General features: G+C 42.1%; 2 protein-coding genes across 3 annotated transcripts in view; one reads left to right on the top strand and one right to left on the bottom strand.

Annotated features, from left to right (window-relative positions):
* The window catches only part of PARPBP (PARP1 binding protein), a 34,211-nt gene extending 27,222 nt beyond the window's left edge, over positions 1-6,989 (top strand). For both annotated transcript variants that reach the window (XM_077339757.1, XM_077339758.1), the window contains exons 8-11: positions 64-230; positions 1,564-1,645; positions 5,061-5,223; positions 6,484-6,989. In XM_077339757.1, coding sequence (XP_077195872.1) covers positions 64-230; positions 1,564-1,645; positions 5,061-5,223; positions 6,484-6,821 — 750 coding nt within the window. In that variant the 3' untranslated portion in view covers positions 6,822-6,989. The remainder of the gene's footprint in view (positions 1-63; positions 231-1,563; positions 1,646-5,060; positions 5,224-6,483) is intronic.
* Positions 6,990-7,088: 99 nt separating this feature from the next.
* Positions 7,089-10,343, bottom strand: PMCH (pro-melanin concentrating hormone). Its single transcript, XM_077339763.1, has 3 exons — positions 10,037-10,343; positions 8,452-8,656; positions 7,089-7,227 (listed from the first exon to the last, which is right to left on the bottom strand). The coding sequence occupies exons 1-3, from the start codon at positions 10,280-10,282 to the stop codon at positions 7,178-7,180; spliced, it is 501 nt and encodes a 166-aa protein (XP_077195878.1). The 5' UTR covers positions 10,283-10,343; the 3' UTR covers positions 7,089-7,177.
* Positions 10,344-14,080: the final 3,737 nt, after the last annotated feature.

Here is a 14,080-nt window from a genome sequence, read left to right as displayed (position 1 = left end):
GGTATAAGACTGTATGCAAACTCTTCATGTCAAACTAACAATACTGTTCGTCTTTAAATGCAGCCGAAACTACATGCTGTAAACCATAACACTGTTTACTGTGGCAGAGAGACAGTGAAATTCTTCCAGATATTTTTGGACGAAGCAGCTACCCACTTTCCTCCCACTAACAAAGCTGAATTGTTATTTGATGAAGAATTCGGGTCCCCCTCTATCCTGATGCTGTTCAAGTAAGTGCTAAATGTTGAAAAGCAAGTTAGCTAGGCTATGGGGTCACCTCACATTATTGTCAGTAAAACATCAGTCTTAGAATCATCTGCTAACAAGGGACAGTAAGATGAAATGTGCCAATCATGTCCACATCTTTGTTGTCCTTGAAGAAATCTTGATGCTACTAGTATTTCTGTAAGAAACCCATAACTTTAATGAACATTTAGCAAACTTAGACCTGCACCAATAATGGTCATTAAAACCACACAGAAGATATTTACCCCCCCCCCCCCCCGGATTAAGTTTAAGTCCAGTGGCACCTTTAAGTCCAACAATTTATTCAGGGTATAAACTTTGTTGATCTTAAAGGTGCTACTAGACTCAAATTCTCTCTCTCTCACATACACACACACACAGACAAAGAAGATAAATGTGTGCACAGCAACAATCCCAAGGAGTCATCTAACTATGTAATGGTCACCGGATTCAGTGTAGCAAACAAAGTTGGAGGAACCTCCTATATGCATCTGCATATCACCTACCAGCTTGGTGTAGTGGTTAGTACAGCAGATTTCTAATCTGGCGAGCCGGGTTTGATTCCCCCCTCCTCCTCCACATGCAGCCAACTGGGTGACCTTGGGCTCACTACAGCACTGATAAAGCTGTTCTGACCGAGCAGTGATATCAGGGCTCTCTCAGCCTCATCTACCTCGCAGGGTGTCTGTTGTGGGGACAGGAAAGGGAAGGCGATTGTAATCCACTATGTGGCTCCTTCTGGTAGAGAAAAGCAGTATATAAAAACCAAATCTGCTGCTGCTTCTACCTGCAAGAGCATTAATTTCATGGCAAGAGTCTACTTGAACATGCATTTCTTGATGTATTTAAATTAATTCCTTGTCTTTAAAATGAGTGAAACAATCAGACCAAAAAGCTTTAGAATGCAAGCTGATCAGGATAGCCTAGCTGATTTATTTGATTTAGGGGCATCTTCCGTAAAACACAATTTGGGGGTATTTAAAACCAGAAATTTTAAATATACCGTATTTGCCGGCGTATAAGACGACTGGGCGTATAAGACGACCCCCCAACATTTCCACTCAATATATAGAGCTTGTTACATTACATTATAGCACTATGGGCCACTTTGGGCAGCTATGTCTATCCCAACTGAAGTGCACCCGGCATATAGGACGACCCCCCCCCACTTGGAGGCATGTTTTTCAGGGGGGGAAAGTAGTCTTATACGCCAGCAAATACTGTACATGTGCACAATATGAAACTTAAACCCAGGAAGTTTGTAATATGTGTAGTTATCTTCATCTTCGCTAACAATTCACTTAAACATTAATGCAGATCTCCAGCACAACCCAGCGGATCTTCTCCAAAAGCTTTAAGAGAACGGATTCAAAGAAGAGTAGACAGAAGAAAATTAAAGGTACAGTTGACTATGTATTGATATTACTTAATATTTAGGGTTTGAACGGGAAGCACACTTTTAAGGGGGGAAAGCACTTGGCGACACACTACTGGTGTTGTAGCAGTTCAGAAACCAAGGAGATGTCAGGAGTGGGTTAGACCTTCCCTGAAAGGAAAGGCTTGAAGAGTCTGAGAGTTCTCAGTTTAGAAGACAACTAAGAATGGACATGATGGAAGCTTGTAAAATTATGCATGCCACTCTGATAGCAGGGGGTAGGAATAATGAGAGCTTCCGCCATGTTGGGATTGTCTTTAAAGTCTTTTAATGGGTATTTTAATGGGGATAAGACTATTGTGACCTGCCACGAGCCTACAGGGAGTGGCGGGAAATAAATCGAATAAATAATAATAATAATAATAATAAACCCTACATCAGCCTTTCTCAACTTTTTTTCCATAGAGAAACCCCTGAAACCTTCTTCAGGCTTTGAGAAACCCAAGTGGCACAATCATATAGAATATGGTTGGAAAGTATAGCTGTGTACATGCCCACTCAGGGCCCCTCCCCTTCCCACCCCTTCTAGGCCCATCATTGGCCATTTCGGGAGATGGGAGGGAGCTCAACATGACCATATATGATCATATCACCCGATAATGAAATTTTTATATTTAACTCCCACCCATTCTAGAAACTTTTCCTGGACCATCAAGAAACTCCAGGGTTTCACGAAACCTTGGTTGAGAAAGCCTGTTCTACATCTTATTTTTACATTGGGTATTACATTTTTTGTAGTCAAGCCAATTAAGATACTTCCAGAAATACAGAAAACAATGATGGTCCTAGTCCTTTTAATCAAAAATTCACATGACATCATTGATCTTTTCTCAAAATGTATCACAATGTTTGTTTCAACATGCAGAAAAGAAAACTCCAAAATTAATAAATAAAAATAACAAATATGGGGCTTTGCCTAACTAACCTGAGGCCTGATTATTCTATCACCTGCACTTTGTTCTTTACCCAAAACTGTTCTTCTCCTGACATCTTTCCCATATCATTATTTTCCATTCTGCAACCAAGGTTATTTGCCAAACTTTAGCAAGCTTAATGTTTCTTAGGATTTTACTCTGTACTAAAATCTTCCAAGGATTTTTTTAAATAGTGTAAAGCAGAACATTTCAATTTGTCCTGTGAAACTCGATTACTTTTGTTATTATTGTTTTTTTCTGTAGGAAATACCTTAAAAGCAGGCCTGGATCTGAGCAGTACTTTGAGCATTTTAATTCTCTCAAAAGTTGTTTCTACAGGCCTTTGTTATGTTACTTTGCTACTCCTAGAATCATACAGTTAGAAGGTACTTCCGGGGTCATCTAGTCCAACCCCCTGCACAATGCAGGAATTGACAATTGCCTGCCCACCCACTCACAATCTTGCCTAAGTTCATAACTTCCCGTGGAAATCTAGTTGTAGTGGCTCAAACTTAGAAGATTTGAATAGAAGTGTAACATTTTTACTTGATCCTGTGGATCTCTAGGCCAGTAGTTCCTGTGGAGAAAATGGCAGCTTTGGTGGGAAGGCTCTGTGACATCACAAGCCCATTAAACTTCTATCCTCCCCAGGCAGGCACTGTTCCTAAATCTCCACGAATTTTCCTGGCCAGATTTGGTAACCTATTATCACCTTGTATAGCATTGCATAAAGGTCTTATATAGCATTGAAACGGGAGGACAGAAGATTTGAGACGGTATACATTAGCATTATGGAACAGATGTTGTAACTATGGCCGACTATCAAGTAGAAAATTCTTAGAAACTTGGGAGATGGCAGAGTTTGGGGAGGTTAGGGACTAGGGTTGGCAGCTTCGGCCGCTGAAGCTGCCGTTCCAGCCTGAAGCAGTCAGCGCCGCCGTGTGGGGGGGAGGGGCGGCACTGGTGCCAGTGCTGGTGCTGGCGCAACAGTTGGCACACACATGCAGGAGCAGAGCCGCCCCCCCTGCGCCGTGGCGCTAGCTGCGCCCAACCATATTAGGGACCTCAGTGGGGTACAAAGCTAGAGGCCACCCTCTGAAGGAGCCATTTTCTCCAGGGGAACTAATTTCTGTAGCGTGTAGATCAGTTGTAATTCTGGGAGATCTCCAGGTTCCTCCTGATGATTGGCAACCTTGGTTTATGACATGTCAGGCTCAAGCATTAGCAAGTATGGGCCTGAAATTAGCCAGTCTTCTCTCATCAGTTTGGGACAGAGAAACACTAGCTGTATAGGGCAGCTACTGGAAGGATGCCTATATCCCCTTTGCTTTGCATGCCTCAGAAGCAGGGAAGGTCTGAGTGATATTGCTTTCTTGAACAGCTGGCACATTTTAACTATTTCAGCAAATTCTTAGAAAACTACTTTTTGTAATATTGTATCTGGTGTACTATTAATGTTTGTGCAGTACTAATATTGGTGATAAACTTCAAATATTGACAATTATAGATCTTTGTTCTGTTTCATGTATTTCTCCAGGGAAACTAATAATTGTATACATCTGTTTCAGCTTCAAGCCTCAGGTCTTTGGAATGAGGCCTAACACAGGTTACCCTCCCCGCAAAAGGGTGGGATTAAAAAAAAAAGTATTTGTCATTTCATTGCCCTGTGCCAAGTATAAACAGGCTGCACATTTGGCTTGATTAAATTCTGCAGTGCTGCAAGAGTTTATTACCGATATCGTGGTTCGAGGGGAAGGAAGGTGGTATGGTACAGCGTGATCTCGTTAGATCCTGGAAACTACCTAATTTGGGCAAGGTCCGGTTAGTACTTAGACGGGAGGCCTCCAAGCATGTTCGCAGAGGAAGGCACGGGCAAACCACCTCTGCTTCTCCCTTACCTTGAAAGCCCCTTGCTGAGGTCACTGTGACTTGATGGCACTTTTTATGGACATGCACCATGGTTTGAAGCAGAATCCTAAAGATTAGAGCTGAGCCAATATGAGTAGGACTCATTCTGTATACTGAGCAAATCCTAACCCCCTGACTCTTTTTGCCTTTGTATGAATTACACCCATATCTTCCCCAGGGAGAGTTGATTTCCTTCCTCTATGTTTGTCTTCTGCCAGTGAGCGAATACTTTTTTTGTGTATTACTTGGCATTTCCTCACAAACTCTTATTAGCTCTGGTACCTGTTCGTGTGTCGTTGTCGAATTGTTTTGAACATTTTGTGTATGTTTGTATTATAAATCCTGTTTTTAATGTTGGGGATTTGGAGCTGGTTTGTGAGAAGCTTCATAGAAACACATGCAATGAAAATTTCGAAGATCTGCCGAACTTGGAAGGGTGTGCCTGTATTTCTCATTGCAGTGCTAATCTGAAATTTACATTTTGTTAGGGAAGATAATGCTTGTTCTCCCTTTGCAATGCTTACAAGCTGATCATAATTGTTGTTCTTTCCCTTTAGCTGAAGCAACCTTTGATTCGGTCTCAGTTTGCTTGCACCTACAAAGATGACCAAGCATCTGAAAAGAAAGACCATTCCTTCAGCACTAGCCAGATCCCAACATGCATACATCCAGCACCCAAAGAAAGGACAGCTCTGTGCCCTGTAAATGAACCAAGTGCAGGTAAAAAAAAAATAGAATTCCACTACTCAAAATCCTTTCCTTTCAGTCCCCCTTTCAGTGCCATCCTAGACACTCTTCTTGTTGGGTATTTAAAAAAAAAATTAAGTCTTCTTTTTTTTAAAAAGTTTTCTTGTTGGGTATTTGTTAAAAGTCTTTTAGTGGAAGTTTTAATGGGGGATTATAAGACTACTGTTACCCACCACGGGCCTGTAGGGAGTAGCGGGAAATAAATTGAATAATAATAATAATAATAATAATAATAATAATAATAATAATAATAATAATAATAATAATAATAATAATAAGGCGATGGATGTAGAAGGTGTAACTCTGTCTAGAATAAATTCAGGTGGGTAGCTGAGGTACCATGAGGCACACGAAAGCTCATGCCTTGAATAACACTTTGTTGGTCTTAAAGATGCTATTGGGCTCAATTTTTGTTCTGTCTAGAATGGCACTATTGTAGTCCTAGAAGTACTTTCCAGGGAGACTCAATACCCAATGAGCAAAATAAGACTTGCTTCTATATAGACCAGTTTAGCTTTGCTCCGTATTTTAAATTAATCTAAGTGGGCCATGTCCAAGAGCTTCGTTTAACCACAAACATTCAAGTGTTAAAGTCTTTTAGACTCTACTGTCGTGGCAAATAGCGTCACTTTATTGACATTTGCTTTGCATCCATGTTGGCTTCTGCAAGCAAATTATTGCTGAGTTGGTATTTCATAGAATCATAGAGTTGGAAGGGGCCATCTAGTCCAACCCCCCCTGCTCAACGCAGGATCAGCCCAAAGCATCCTAAAGCATTTGTAACAGCCATCTAATGCACAAGTCCAGCAGGTAGGAAATCACCCTCCGTTCTTTGGAACGGCTGCTATTTAGTCAGTAGTCATCTGAGTCAGCCTTCATGTTGGTCCGTTTTTGCATGCCCAAAATAAAATCTGTGCCACTCACGAGCAAAACAAAATAAGTCGGGGGATCTGTCCACTTATGAAACCTGTACTTTAAACATGTCTTTTTGAGACTGTTTTTCATTCCATAGAGTTTTAAGACCTGTTGTCTGCTGCAGTACCAAACAGATGAATAATTCCTTTCGAAGGCACTGTATGGCTAATATTGAATTTAATTTGTTTTGCTTTAAAAGAGTTGCGTGCTACTTTATAGATTTCAGTTCCTTAACATTTAGTTTTTCCTATCCTTTGATTTCTCGGTGTGTGTTCGTTTCCTGGAGTGTTGCTGAAATGTTATTCTCTTAACCAACAGAATGCCTCCGTTCCCATCATGCAAGTGCTGCGCTTGGAACTAGTTCTGGAAATGTTCATCCGAATGGAAGCAGAAGTAAAGAAATAGGAAAATTCAGCTGCCAGCCAAGAAACAAGAGCTCAAAGAGGAAGCAGGTGGATAGGACTAGTGAAAATGTCATGGGCGCTAATGAAAATGAATCACTTCAACACGTACATAAAAAGAGACCAAAGGCTGCAGGGAAATGCCAGACTTGTTTGGAGAGCAAAACAAAAGGAGCAGGAAAATGTAACAAGCCTGCCGCAAAAAACAGACTGATTGTTGGTCAAGCAAAGCTAACTCATTTCTTTAAATTGTAAATATTGTTCTTTGGTGTTGCTTACGGCAACCGCTAGTGGCCCTGAAATCTTGGGAAAGAGGCAAGCATCAGCTGAATGATCATCTTGTTTGCTCTGTGATGGCAAATGACTAAGCAAAGTTAGCCTAAGTACAGTACTTGGACAACTGGATCAATGATTTTTGCAGAACGATCATCAGTTTTAATAATGCAGTATAATTGGTACAGTTATTTGATCCTGTATTGTTATACAAATACTTAATACATCCACCCACACCCCGCAAAATACACATACACCGTTAACATTTAAACTACAGCATCATATCATTTTCATGAAAATGGTTTTCTTTGTTCCAAACGTCGTCCCGCGGTCGTGTTTCAGACTTGCCAACATGGTCGATAGACTCTTCCCAGCATGCACCTGAGCACTGTAGAAAACACCCCAGAAGGTTGACTTTGTCAGAAAAATAGGTGACATAATGTTTCTGATATGTTGGAGTTTGAATGCACTGTTCTTACTAATGTCGCATTGTATATTTTTACTGACTTTATGTATTTTCAAATTCGTATACCTCCACTCTCCATTTGAACTTGCAGCGGTTAACAATAAAAACAGTAAAAAAACCCAGTAAACCCCTAAAACCACTTAAAAACATTAACATTAACCGTAAACACAGCAAGATGGAAATAGAAGCGTTCTTATTTCCCCCCACCCCACCCCCTGACCAACTAGCAGTCAAGAGCTCTTTTTCTCATTGGGAGCGAGGGTCCCAACCTCACCACCTCCAACGGATCCCCTGATGGTAACTCCGGGGGGGCCACCATAGCCTCAACCATATGCCTGGTGGAAGAGCTCTTACAGGCCCTGCGGAAAGTTGACAAATCCAACAGGGCCCGTAGCTCTTCCGGGAGCTCATTCCAACAGGCTAAGGCCAGGGTCAAAATAGCCCTGGACCTGGTCGAGGCCAGGTGAATGTCCCAGGGGCCCGGGACCGCCAGCAAATTCCTACCCACAGATCGAAGAGCCCTGTGGGGGGCATAAGGAGATTTACGGTCCTGCAGATAGGTAGAGCCCAAGCCACGTATGGCCTTAAAGGTCAAAACCAATACCTTGAACTTGATTCGGAAACAGACTGGTAACCAATGGAGATGATGAAGTACTGGCTGAAGGTGGACTCTATAAGGTGTCCTGGTGAGGACCGTTGAAGCTGCATTTTGTACCAGCTGTAACTTCCAGATCAAAGACAAGGGTAGGCCTGTGTAGAGCGAGTTACAGAAGTCTAACCTGGAAGTGACTGTTGCATGGATCACTGCAGCCAAGTGTTCAGAGGGACAGGTAGGGCACTAGTAGTTGCACTTGGTGCAGATGGAAAAACACCATCTGGGCTACCTTAGTGACCTGACCTCCATTGAAAGGGAGGCATCAAAGGTCACTTCCAAATTCCTTGCGGTACGTGCAAGTGTTAATTACACCCCATCCAGGCATGCCCCCCTGCAGCCCCTCTGCTTCAAATATCTGGATACATTTATTTCATAAATGTTTGTTCAGTGACCGCTTATGACATTACTATTTTGCTTAACAGTTATTATATGAATGCACTGAAACCATCCAGTGGAGTTCTTGTCTGAAATAATCTGAAAATTATACATACTGTCAAAATCTCTTCTTCCAATAGGCAATTTGGCTGAATTTTCATCCTCTCCTGTCTCTCTCCTTTCCTGTAGTGATTCGATACCTTGAACCTCAGCTTCAGCTGGAAAAGCCATAGGATCCTCCAGCGAAAAATAAGAAAGCTGCTTAAGAGGCAGGTTCAGTGGTCGGCCATGGTCTATGTCGTGGCGCTTAGAGCCTGTGTTCTGTATTTTGAAGAAAATAGGAACTTCAGATTTAATGAGATGCTAATAATGGCATTCAAATGCACGGAAGTGCTTCAGAGGCTTCCACACAACCCTCCCAGTCCCCCAGGGTCTTTCTGATTCCAGCTTTTCATGCTTTTTCAAAGGCTGCTTCTGAAACCCCAATATACAGAAGCAGTTGGACACTTCTGCCTTCATTGTGGATCAGGGATATAAGATTTTATAGGCAACATATGTGTATCCTAGCTTATATCCCTTAATTTATCCCATGCCCCATAATATTAATGGATCAGGATGGCACCCTAAGGAGCCCCAAAATTGTCATAGCTTGAAACATGCCTTCTCATCTTTTTTTAATGCCGAGAAACCCCCAAAACATTAGGCTTTAAGAAACCCCAGAAGTAACACAATTGTGCTTAATATGGTAGGGAAGCATACCTGTGTAGGTGCCCACTTAGAGCCCCTCCCCTGGTAGGTACTTTGATGAGAGATCACCAAGGAAGACAGGAGGAACATGGAGGAAGGCAATGGCAAACCAACCAACTCTGAATATCACTTGCCATGAAAACCCTACGGGATCTCCATAAGTCAGCTGTGACTTGATGGCACTTTCCACTACTACAACATTAAGGGTATTCATTAACAGAAAAAAGAGAGGGTCTTTTACATTTGTTTCACTAAGACAACTTGAAACGGAATAACAGGTCGAGCTAATGTGTGCAATCCCTAGAAGAGTTATGCCCTTCCGAATTCATTGAAGTCAATGGGCATAGAAGGGTTGGGTTGTACTGCAAGGTTGACCGTTGTTCGGAGAAACTACGTTTTGTTCAAGTTTTCAAATGTACTTATTATTTAAAAAGAAATCATGTGGGAAGAGTAAACTCTTCACCCTCAGCATAGCTGAAAAAATTCTGTCATCGCAGCCCTAAACAGAGTTCCACCATTCTAAGTTAATTGCTTTATTTTATTTAGAAGGCATAAATCTAGAAGAAGAAGAAGAATTGGTACTTATATGCTGCTTTTCTCTCCCCGAAGGAGTCTCAAAGCGGCTTACAATCGCCTTCCCTTTCCTCTCCCCACAACGGACACCCTGTGAGGTAGGTGAGGCTGAGAGAGCCGTAATAATCCTGAAGAAGAAGAGTTGGTACTTATATGCCGCTTTTCTCTCCCCGAGTCTCAAAGCGGCTTACAATCGCCTTCCCTTTCCTCTCCCCACAACAGACACCCTGTGAGGCAGGTGAGGCCGAGAGAGCCCTGATATCACTGCTCAGTCAAAACAGCTTTATCAGTACTGTTTAGGATTGTCCTGCTAATGCGTCACATTACTTCAGCTGCTCCACAAATGGGTTTAAGCACAACCGTTAAAAAGAGGAAACTCACTGAGAACTTTGAGGCTCCATCATCCTCTTCATTCAGAAATCCGCTGTCCTCGATTTTGTAACGTTCAAGAGAAGATACAGGCTGTGACTTTTCAGCTTTGCCAGCATTCTGGATTACTTTCCCCAGACTGAATGCACTTAGTAGCATGTCATCTTCTGCTTTTTGCACTGACTTTGAAACAGAAAGAAAGAAACCTTGGGACAAGAGAGAGAAAATTAGTATTAAGGCATAAGATGAGAAATGCATTCTGAAGTGCTTAATGCGTGCATAGAAGAGAGTCAAACTCAAATCTTATTTGAGAGAAGCTTCCCTGGAAAATTTATGTTTTTCACTGAAAAAGCTATCTTTATATAACCTGTAGAATGAATTGAAACCACTTCAGTGGCTTACTTTACCGTTCAAATGGCCCTGAGAGTGAACTTTTGCATATGATTAAGTTTCTTTTATTTTAAACTGTGGGTGGGTGAGCTTCTTTATTGTAATCCTATGATATTTTGGATGATTGTTTGTCAAACACGATGGGGCATCGAAAATCTCTTTAACTGCCTTTTTCAAAATGGACCTTAATTTCCACTTGAGAATTTCAGAAAAGATCTAATTTGTACATGTAAATTAGGAAAGGGGGGGGGAAGTCCTGCTCTGTAATGCTGAATGTAAAAAATGCAGGACAAAATGCTCTACAAGGAAAGGCTACAGTGATTTCGGCTTTAGAAAATGTTAGCTGTAATTCAGGATTATCACGTTTGGAATGTGATGGGAAGAAGAAAAATGTGTTATTTTTCGTAACAACAGCAGATATCGCAGACACCCAGATTCCCTGGAATTGAAGTATGAGCTTTAGCAGCTTGTAATTCTACCCTTCAACCCTGATATTGGCATTTATAGTCCCAAATTATTCTCTGGTATGGAGTGGACTGTACATCTGAGCCAGGGAAGAATTCCCCACTTACTTTATGTGAGCACTGGCTATGGCCACCTGGTAGCTGCAGAGCCTCCATTGTGGAATGTTTCTTAACCCCCAGCCCTTCATAGTCCAGCTTCAGGCCTGGGTTCTAGCTTTAGTTGCACTGTTAAAGTTGCAAAGGGATGCTCATGCCTGTTGTTCTATGTTGACCCCTCTATCCTTCAGTTCAAATATGGAATTGTTATTAGGGGAGCAGCTTTCCAGTATTTTTGGACTTTTCTGTCCGATTGGACACTTTCCACTGGAAAAAAGCCCCAGAATTAACAGGGTGGGATTTGTCTTGGGAGTAGGGGAGTGGGAGTGCCACATTATCTCGCCCTTGCTCTTCAAAACTTATATGAGGCCACTGAATGAGATTGTCCAGAGCATCAATATATAGATGACACCCAGCATGATATTTCATTTTCCAAGCTGCCAGATGTGTCTGTTTTGACTCTGAACTTATGATTTGAAGCCATGGTCAGGTGCCTAAAGCAGAGCAAACAGAATCTGAATCCAGAAAAGATAGAGATGATGCTAGTTGGGAAGGTCGATATTAGATGGATTGGATCCACTTATCATGTGGAGTTGGCCTCTGTAGAATAGGCTAAGGATCTGGGGTATTCATGGACCCAGTGTTGCTATTTGAACAGCGAGTAAGCATAGTGGCCAAGAATGCCTTCTCTCAGTTGCATCTGGTTCACCAGCTCTCCCCTTTCTTAAGACATAGTCAATTTTACAATTTTTGTAACCTCACAACTGGACATCTGTAATGTGCTCTATTGGGCTGCCCTTGAAGATGCCTTAGAAACTGCAGCTGGTCCAAAATGTGACAGACCAGTTATCAGGGGCTAGACAGCAGGAACATATGCATCTTAGAACATCTAAATTGGCTGACAGTTTGTTTCCAAGTTCCATTCAAAGTGCTGGTTATGACCTTGAAAGCCTTTCAAGGCCTAGAACCCATTTATCTAAAGGACCATCTCCTCCCAGATATCTTTGTGTGCCAACTACAGTCTTCAGACTGTCCTTTGCTACCTCAATTAAGGTGGTCTGCTGGCATCAACCAGAACCAGTGCTCCTTCCACTGTAGCTCCCACTTAGTGCAATGGCCTCCCTGAGGAGGTGAAGGGAGCACCATCTCCAGAAATATTCAGGAGACTGCAAGACTATTTATTTGTCAGGGCTTTTAATGGGACATAAAGTGCAGGCATCTTTGGGGAGAAGGGTGTTATCTGGGGTTTAATTTGTTGGTTTTAAATTGCCTTGCACTACGTGGAAAGGACAGATGAGATGGGAGATTTGGCTTGGATAAGCTGAATATTGATTTGAGTACTTTTTGTATGTATGGTATCCCTCTCTGTAGTTTAAACAGAGCCTCTCCTCAAAAGAACACCAATGTCTCAAAATTATTGGACCAGGGGGGCCCATTCTATGGGTGCCCCCCATAGAGGGTGCCCCCATTCAACCAGCATAGGAAACCCCCATGCCCGCCCCCCAGACTTTGGAATAAACAAAAAGGCAAAATTTCCTATTAACTTTAATAGTGCCATAGGTTTTAATGGTGCCCAATAAATTAGTCTGAAACTGAATAACCTGAATCACTGTACTGAACCATTGATTTGGATGATTCGGATTTGGATAAATTGATTCAAGCTGAAACAGAAAAGTACCAACTTTTTATTCGGTGCACATCCCTAGGACAGATATCGATTCATAGAAGCATATGGCGACCCTACTTGCCAAGGAAAGTTGGTGGTGGCCTTGGCAGAGCCCTAGAGGCATTGCTGCCAGGCTAAGCAGACAAGACTGATCTTAAATATGTAGGTGCCATCAAGCTACAAACAACAAAGAAGAAGAGCTGCTTTTTTATACCCCACTTTTCACTATCAGGAGTCCCAAAACAGCTTACAAACACTTTTCACTTCCTTTCCCCCCAACAGGGCACTCTGTGAGCTAAGTGGGGCTGAGAACTAAGAGAACTTCAAGAATGGCCCTAGGAGAGCTGTGACTAGCCCAAGATCACCCAGCTGGCTGCAGTTGGAGGAATGGAGAATCAAACTGGGTTCTCCAGATTAGTGTCTGGCACTCTTAATTACTACATGCTGGATCTCAATGACTTAACCTCAGCAAAGGACTTGTGAGGTGAGCAAGAAGCAGAGGTGGTTCGCCATTACCTTCCTCTGCAGAAACTCCCTTGGTGGTCTTCCATCCAAGTACCAACCCTGCTTGGCTTCTGACAACATGAAGCTATATCATGTTGCCTTCCTTCTCATGCTGAATTTAGATAGACCAATTCCTTTACCCTGTGTAAGCCAGACTGCAAGGCACATGTGGCAGCGGGCCAGGTGAAGAAGAAATAAACAAGGGGGAAGGGAAGTCAGCTACACAAGATTTTGCCTTAGGCAAAGAGGAGGGTAGGTTTCAACACGGGCAAAATTACTGGCATCCCATGAGTAGAATCCAGTGACAGAGAACAGGACCTTCAGTTCATGTAGCTCTATATGTCTCAGCAGTTCCACCTAGAAGTATAATTAAGTACAGAAGCCTATGCTCTTGGTTCAAGTCCCACTTTAGGTTGACATTTTATTAGGACACAGGAAAGCTGCGTAGACATGGCCAAAATAGCTGGATTTAAAACTGTCATTATGTAGGGAAAAGAAAATGGAAAAAAAAATGTCCTGTAACATGAAAAAAAAAATCCCAAGACATGGGGCCAAAAATGAGTTTTATAAACACAGTGTGGGGAAAATTTTTCTAAGTTAATCGTATTTGCAGATGCGGGGCTGGTCTTATATGGCCATGCTGCCAAGCACACTGAAAGGTATGCGGCAGAAAGGGAGAGAAGATGAAATATTGTTTTTAATACTGTTAAGCTGGAAAGAGAAACTTTATTCGGTTCAGATTCGTAGCCTGGCACCTCACAAAGGTGGGCAGGTAACAGGTAAAATACCAATCAAATGGTTAAATTGGTGGACCTAACGAAGCTATGAGTTATTTGGAATTTTGTACACTACCTTTATTTTTTGATGAAAAAAAAATATCCAGAGGGTTGCATAGCGATTAAAATAATTGCAATTAAAAATGAGAAGCAACTGTTT

Source organism: Paroedura picta, chromosome 5 (genome assembly GCF_049243985.1).
Source record: "Paroedura picta isolate Pp20150507F chromosome 5, Ppicta_v3.0, whole genome shotgun sequence".
Classification (NCBI taxonomy): Eukaryota; Metazoa; Chordata; class Lepidosauria; order Squamata; family Gekkonidae; genus Paroedura; species Paroedura picta.
The sequence above is the reverse complement of the archived record's forward strand: the minus strand, read 5'-3'. Positions and strand labels throughout refer to the sequence as shown.

Bases quoted from the DNA above. Each gene is read 5' to 3' on its own strand.
- PMCH (XM_077339763.1), bottom strand. From the start codon at position 10,282: ATGCATTTCTCATCTTATGCCTTAATACTAATTTTCTCTCTCTTGTCC. The intron at 8,657-10,036 runs GTGAGTTTCCTC...TTCAAAATACAG, and splicing joins ATGGAGCCTCAAAGTTCTCA to AACACAGGCTCTAAGCGCCA. The intron at 7,228-8,451 runs GTATGTATAATT...TGTTTTCTACAG, and splicing joins TGGAAGAAGAGATTTTGACA to TGCTCAGGTGCATGCTGGGA.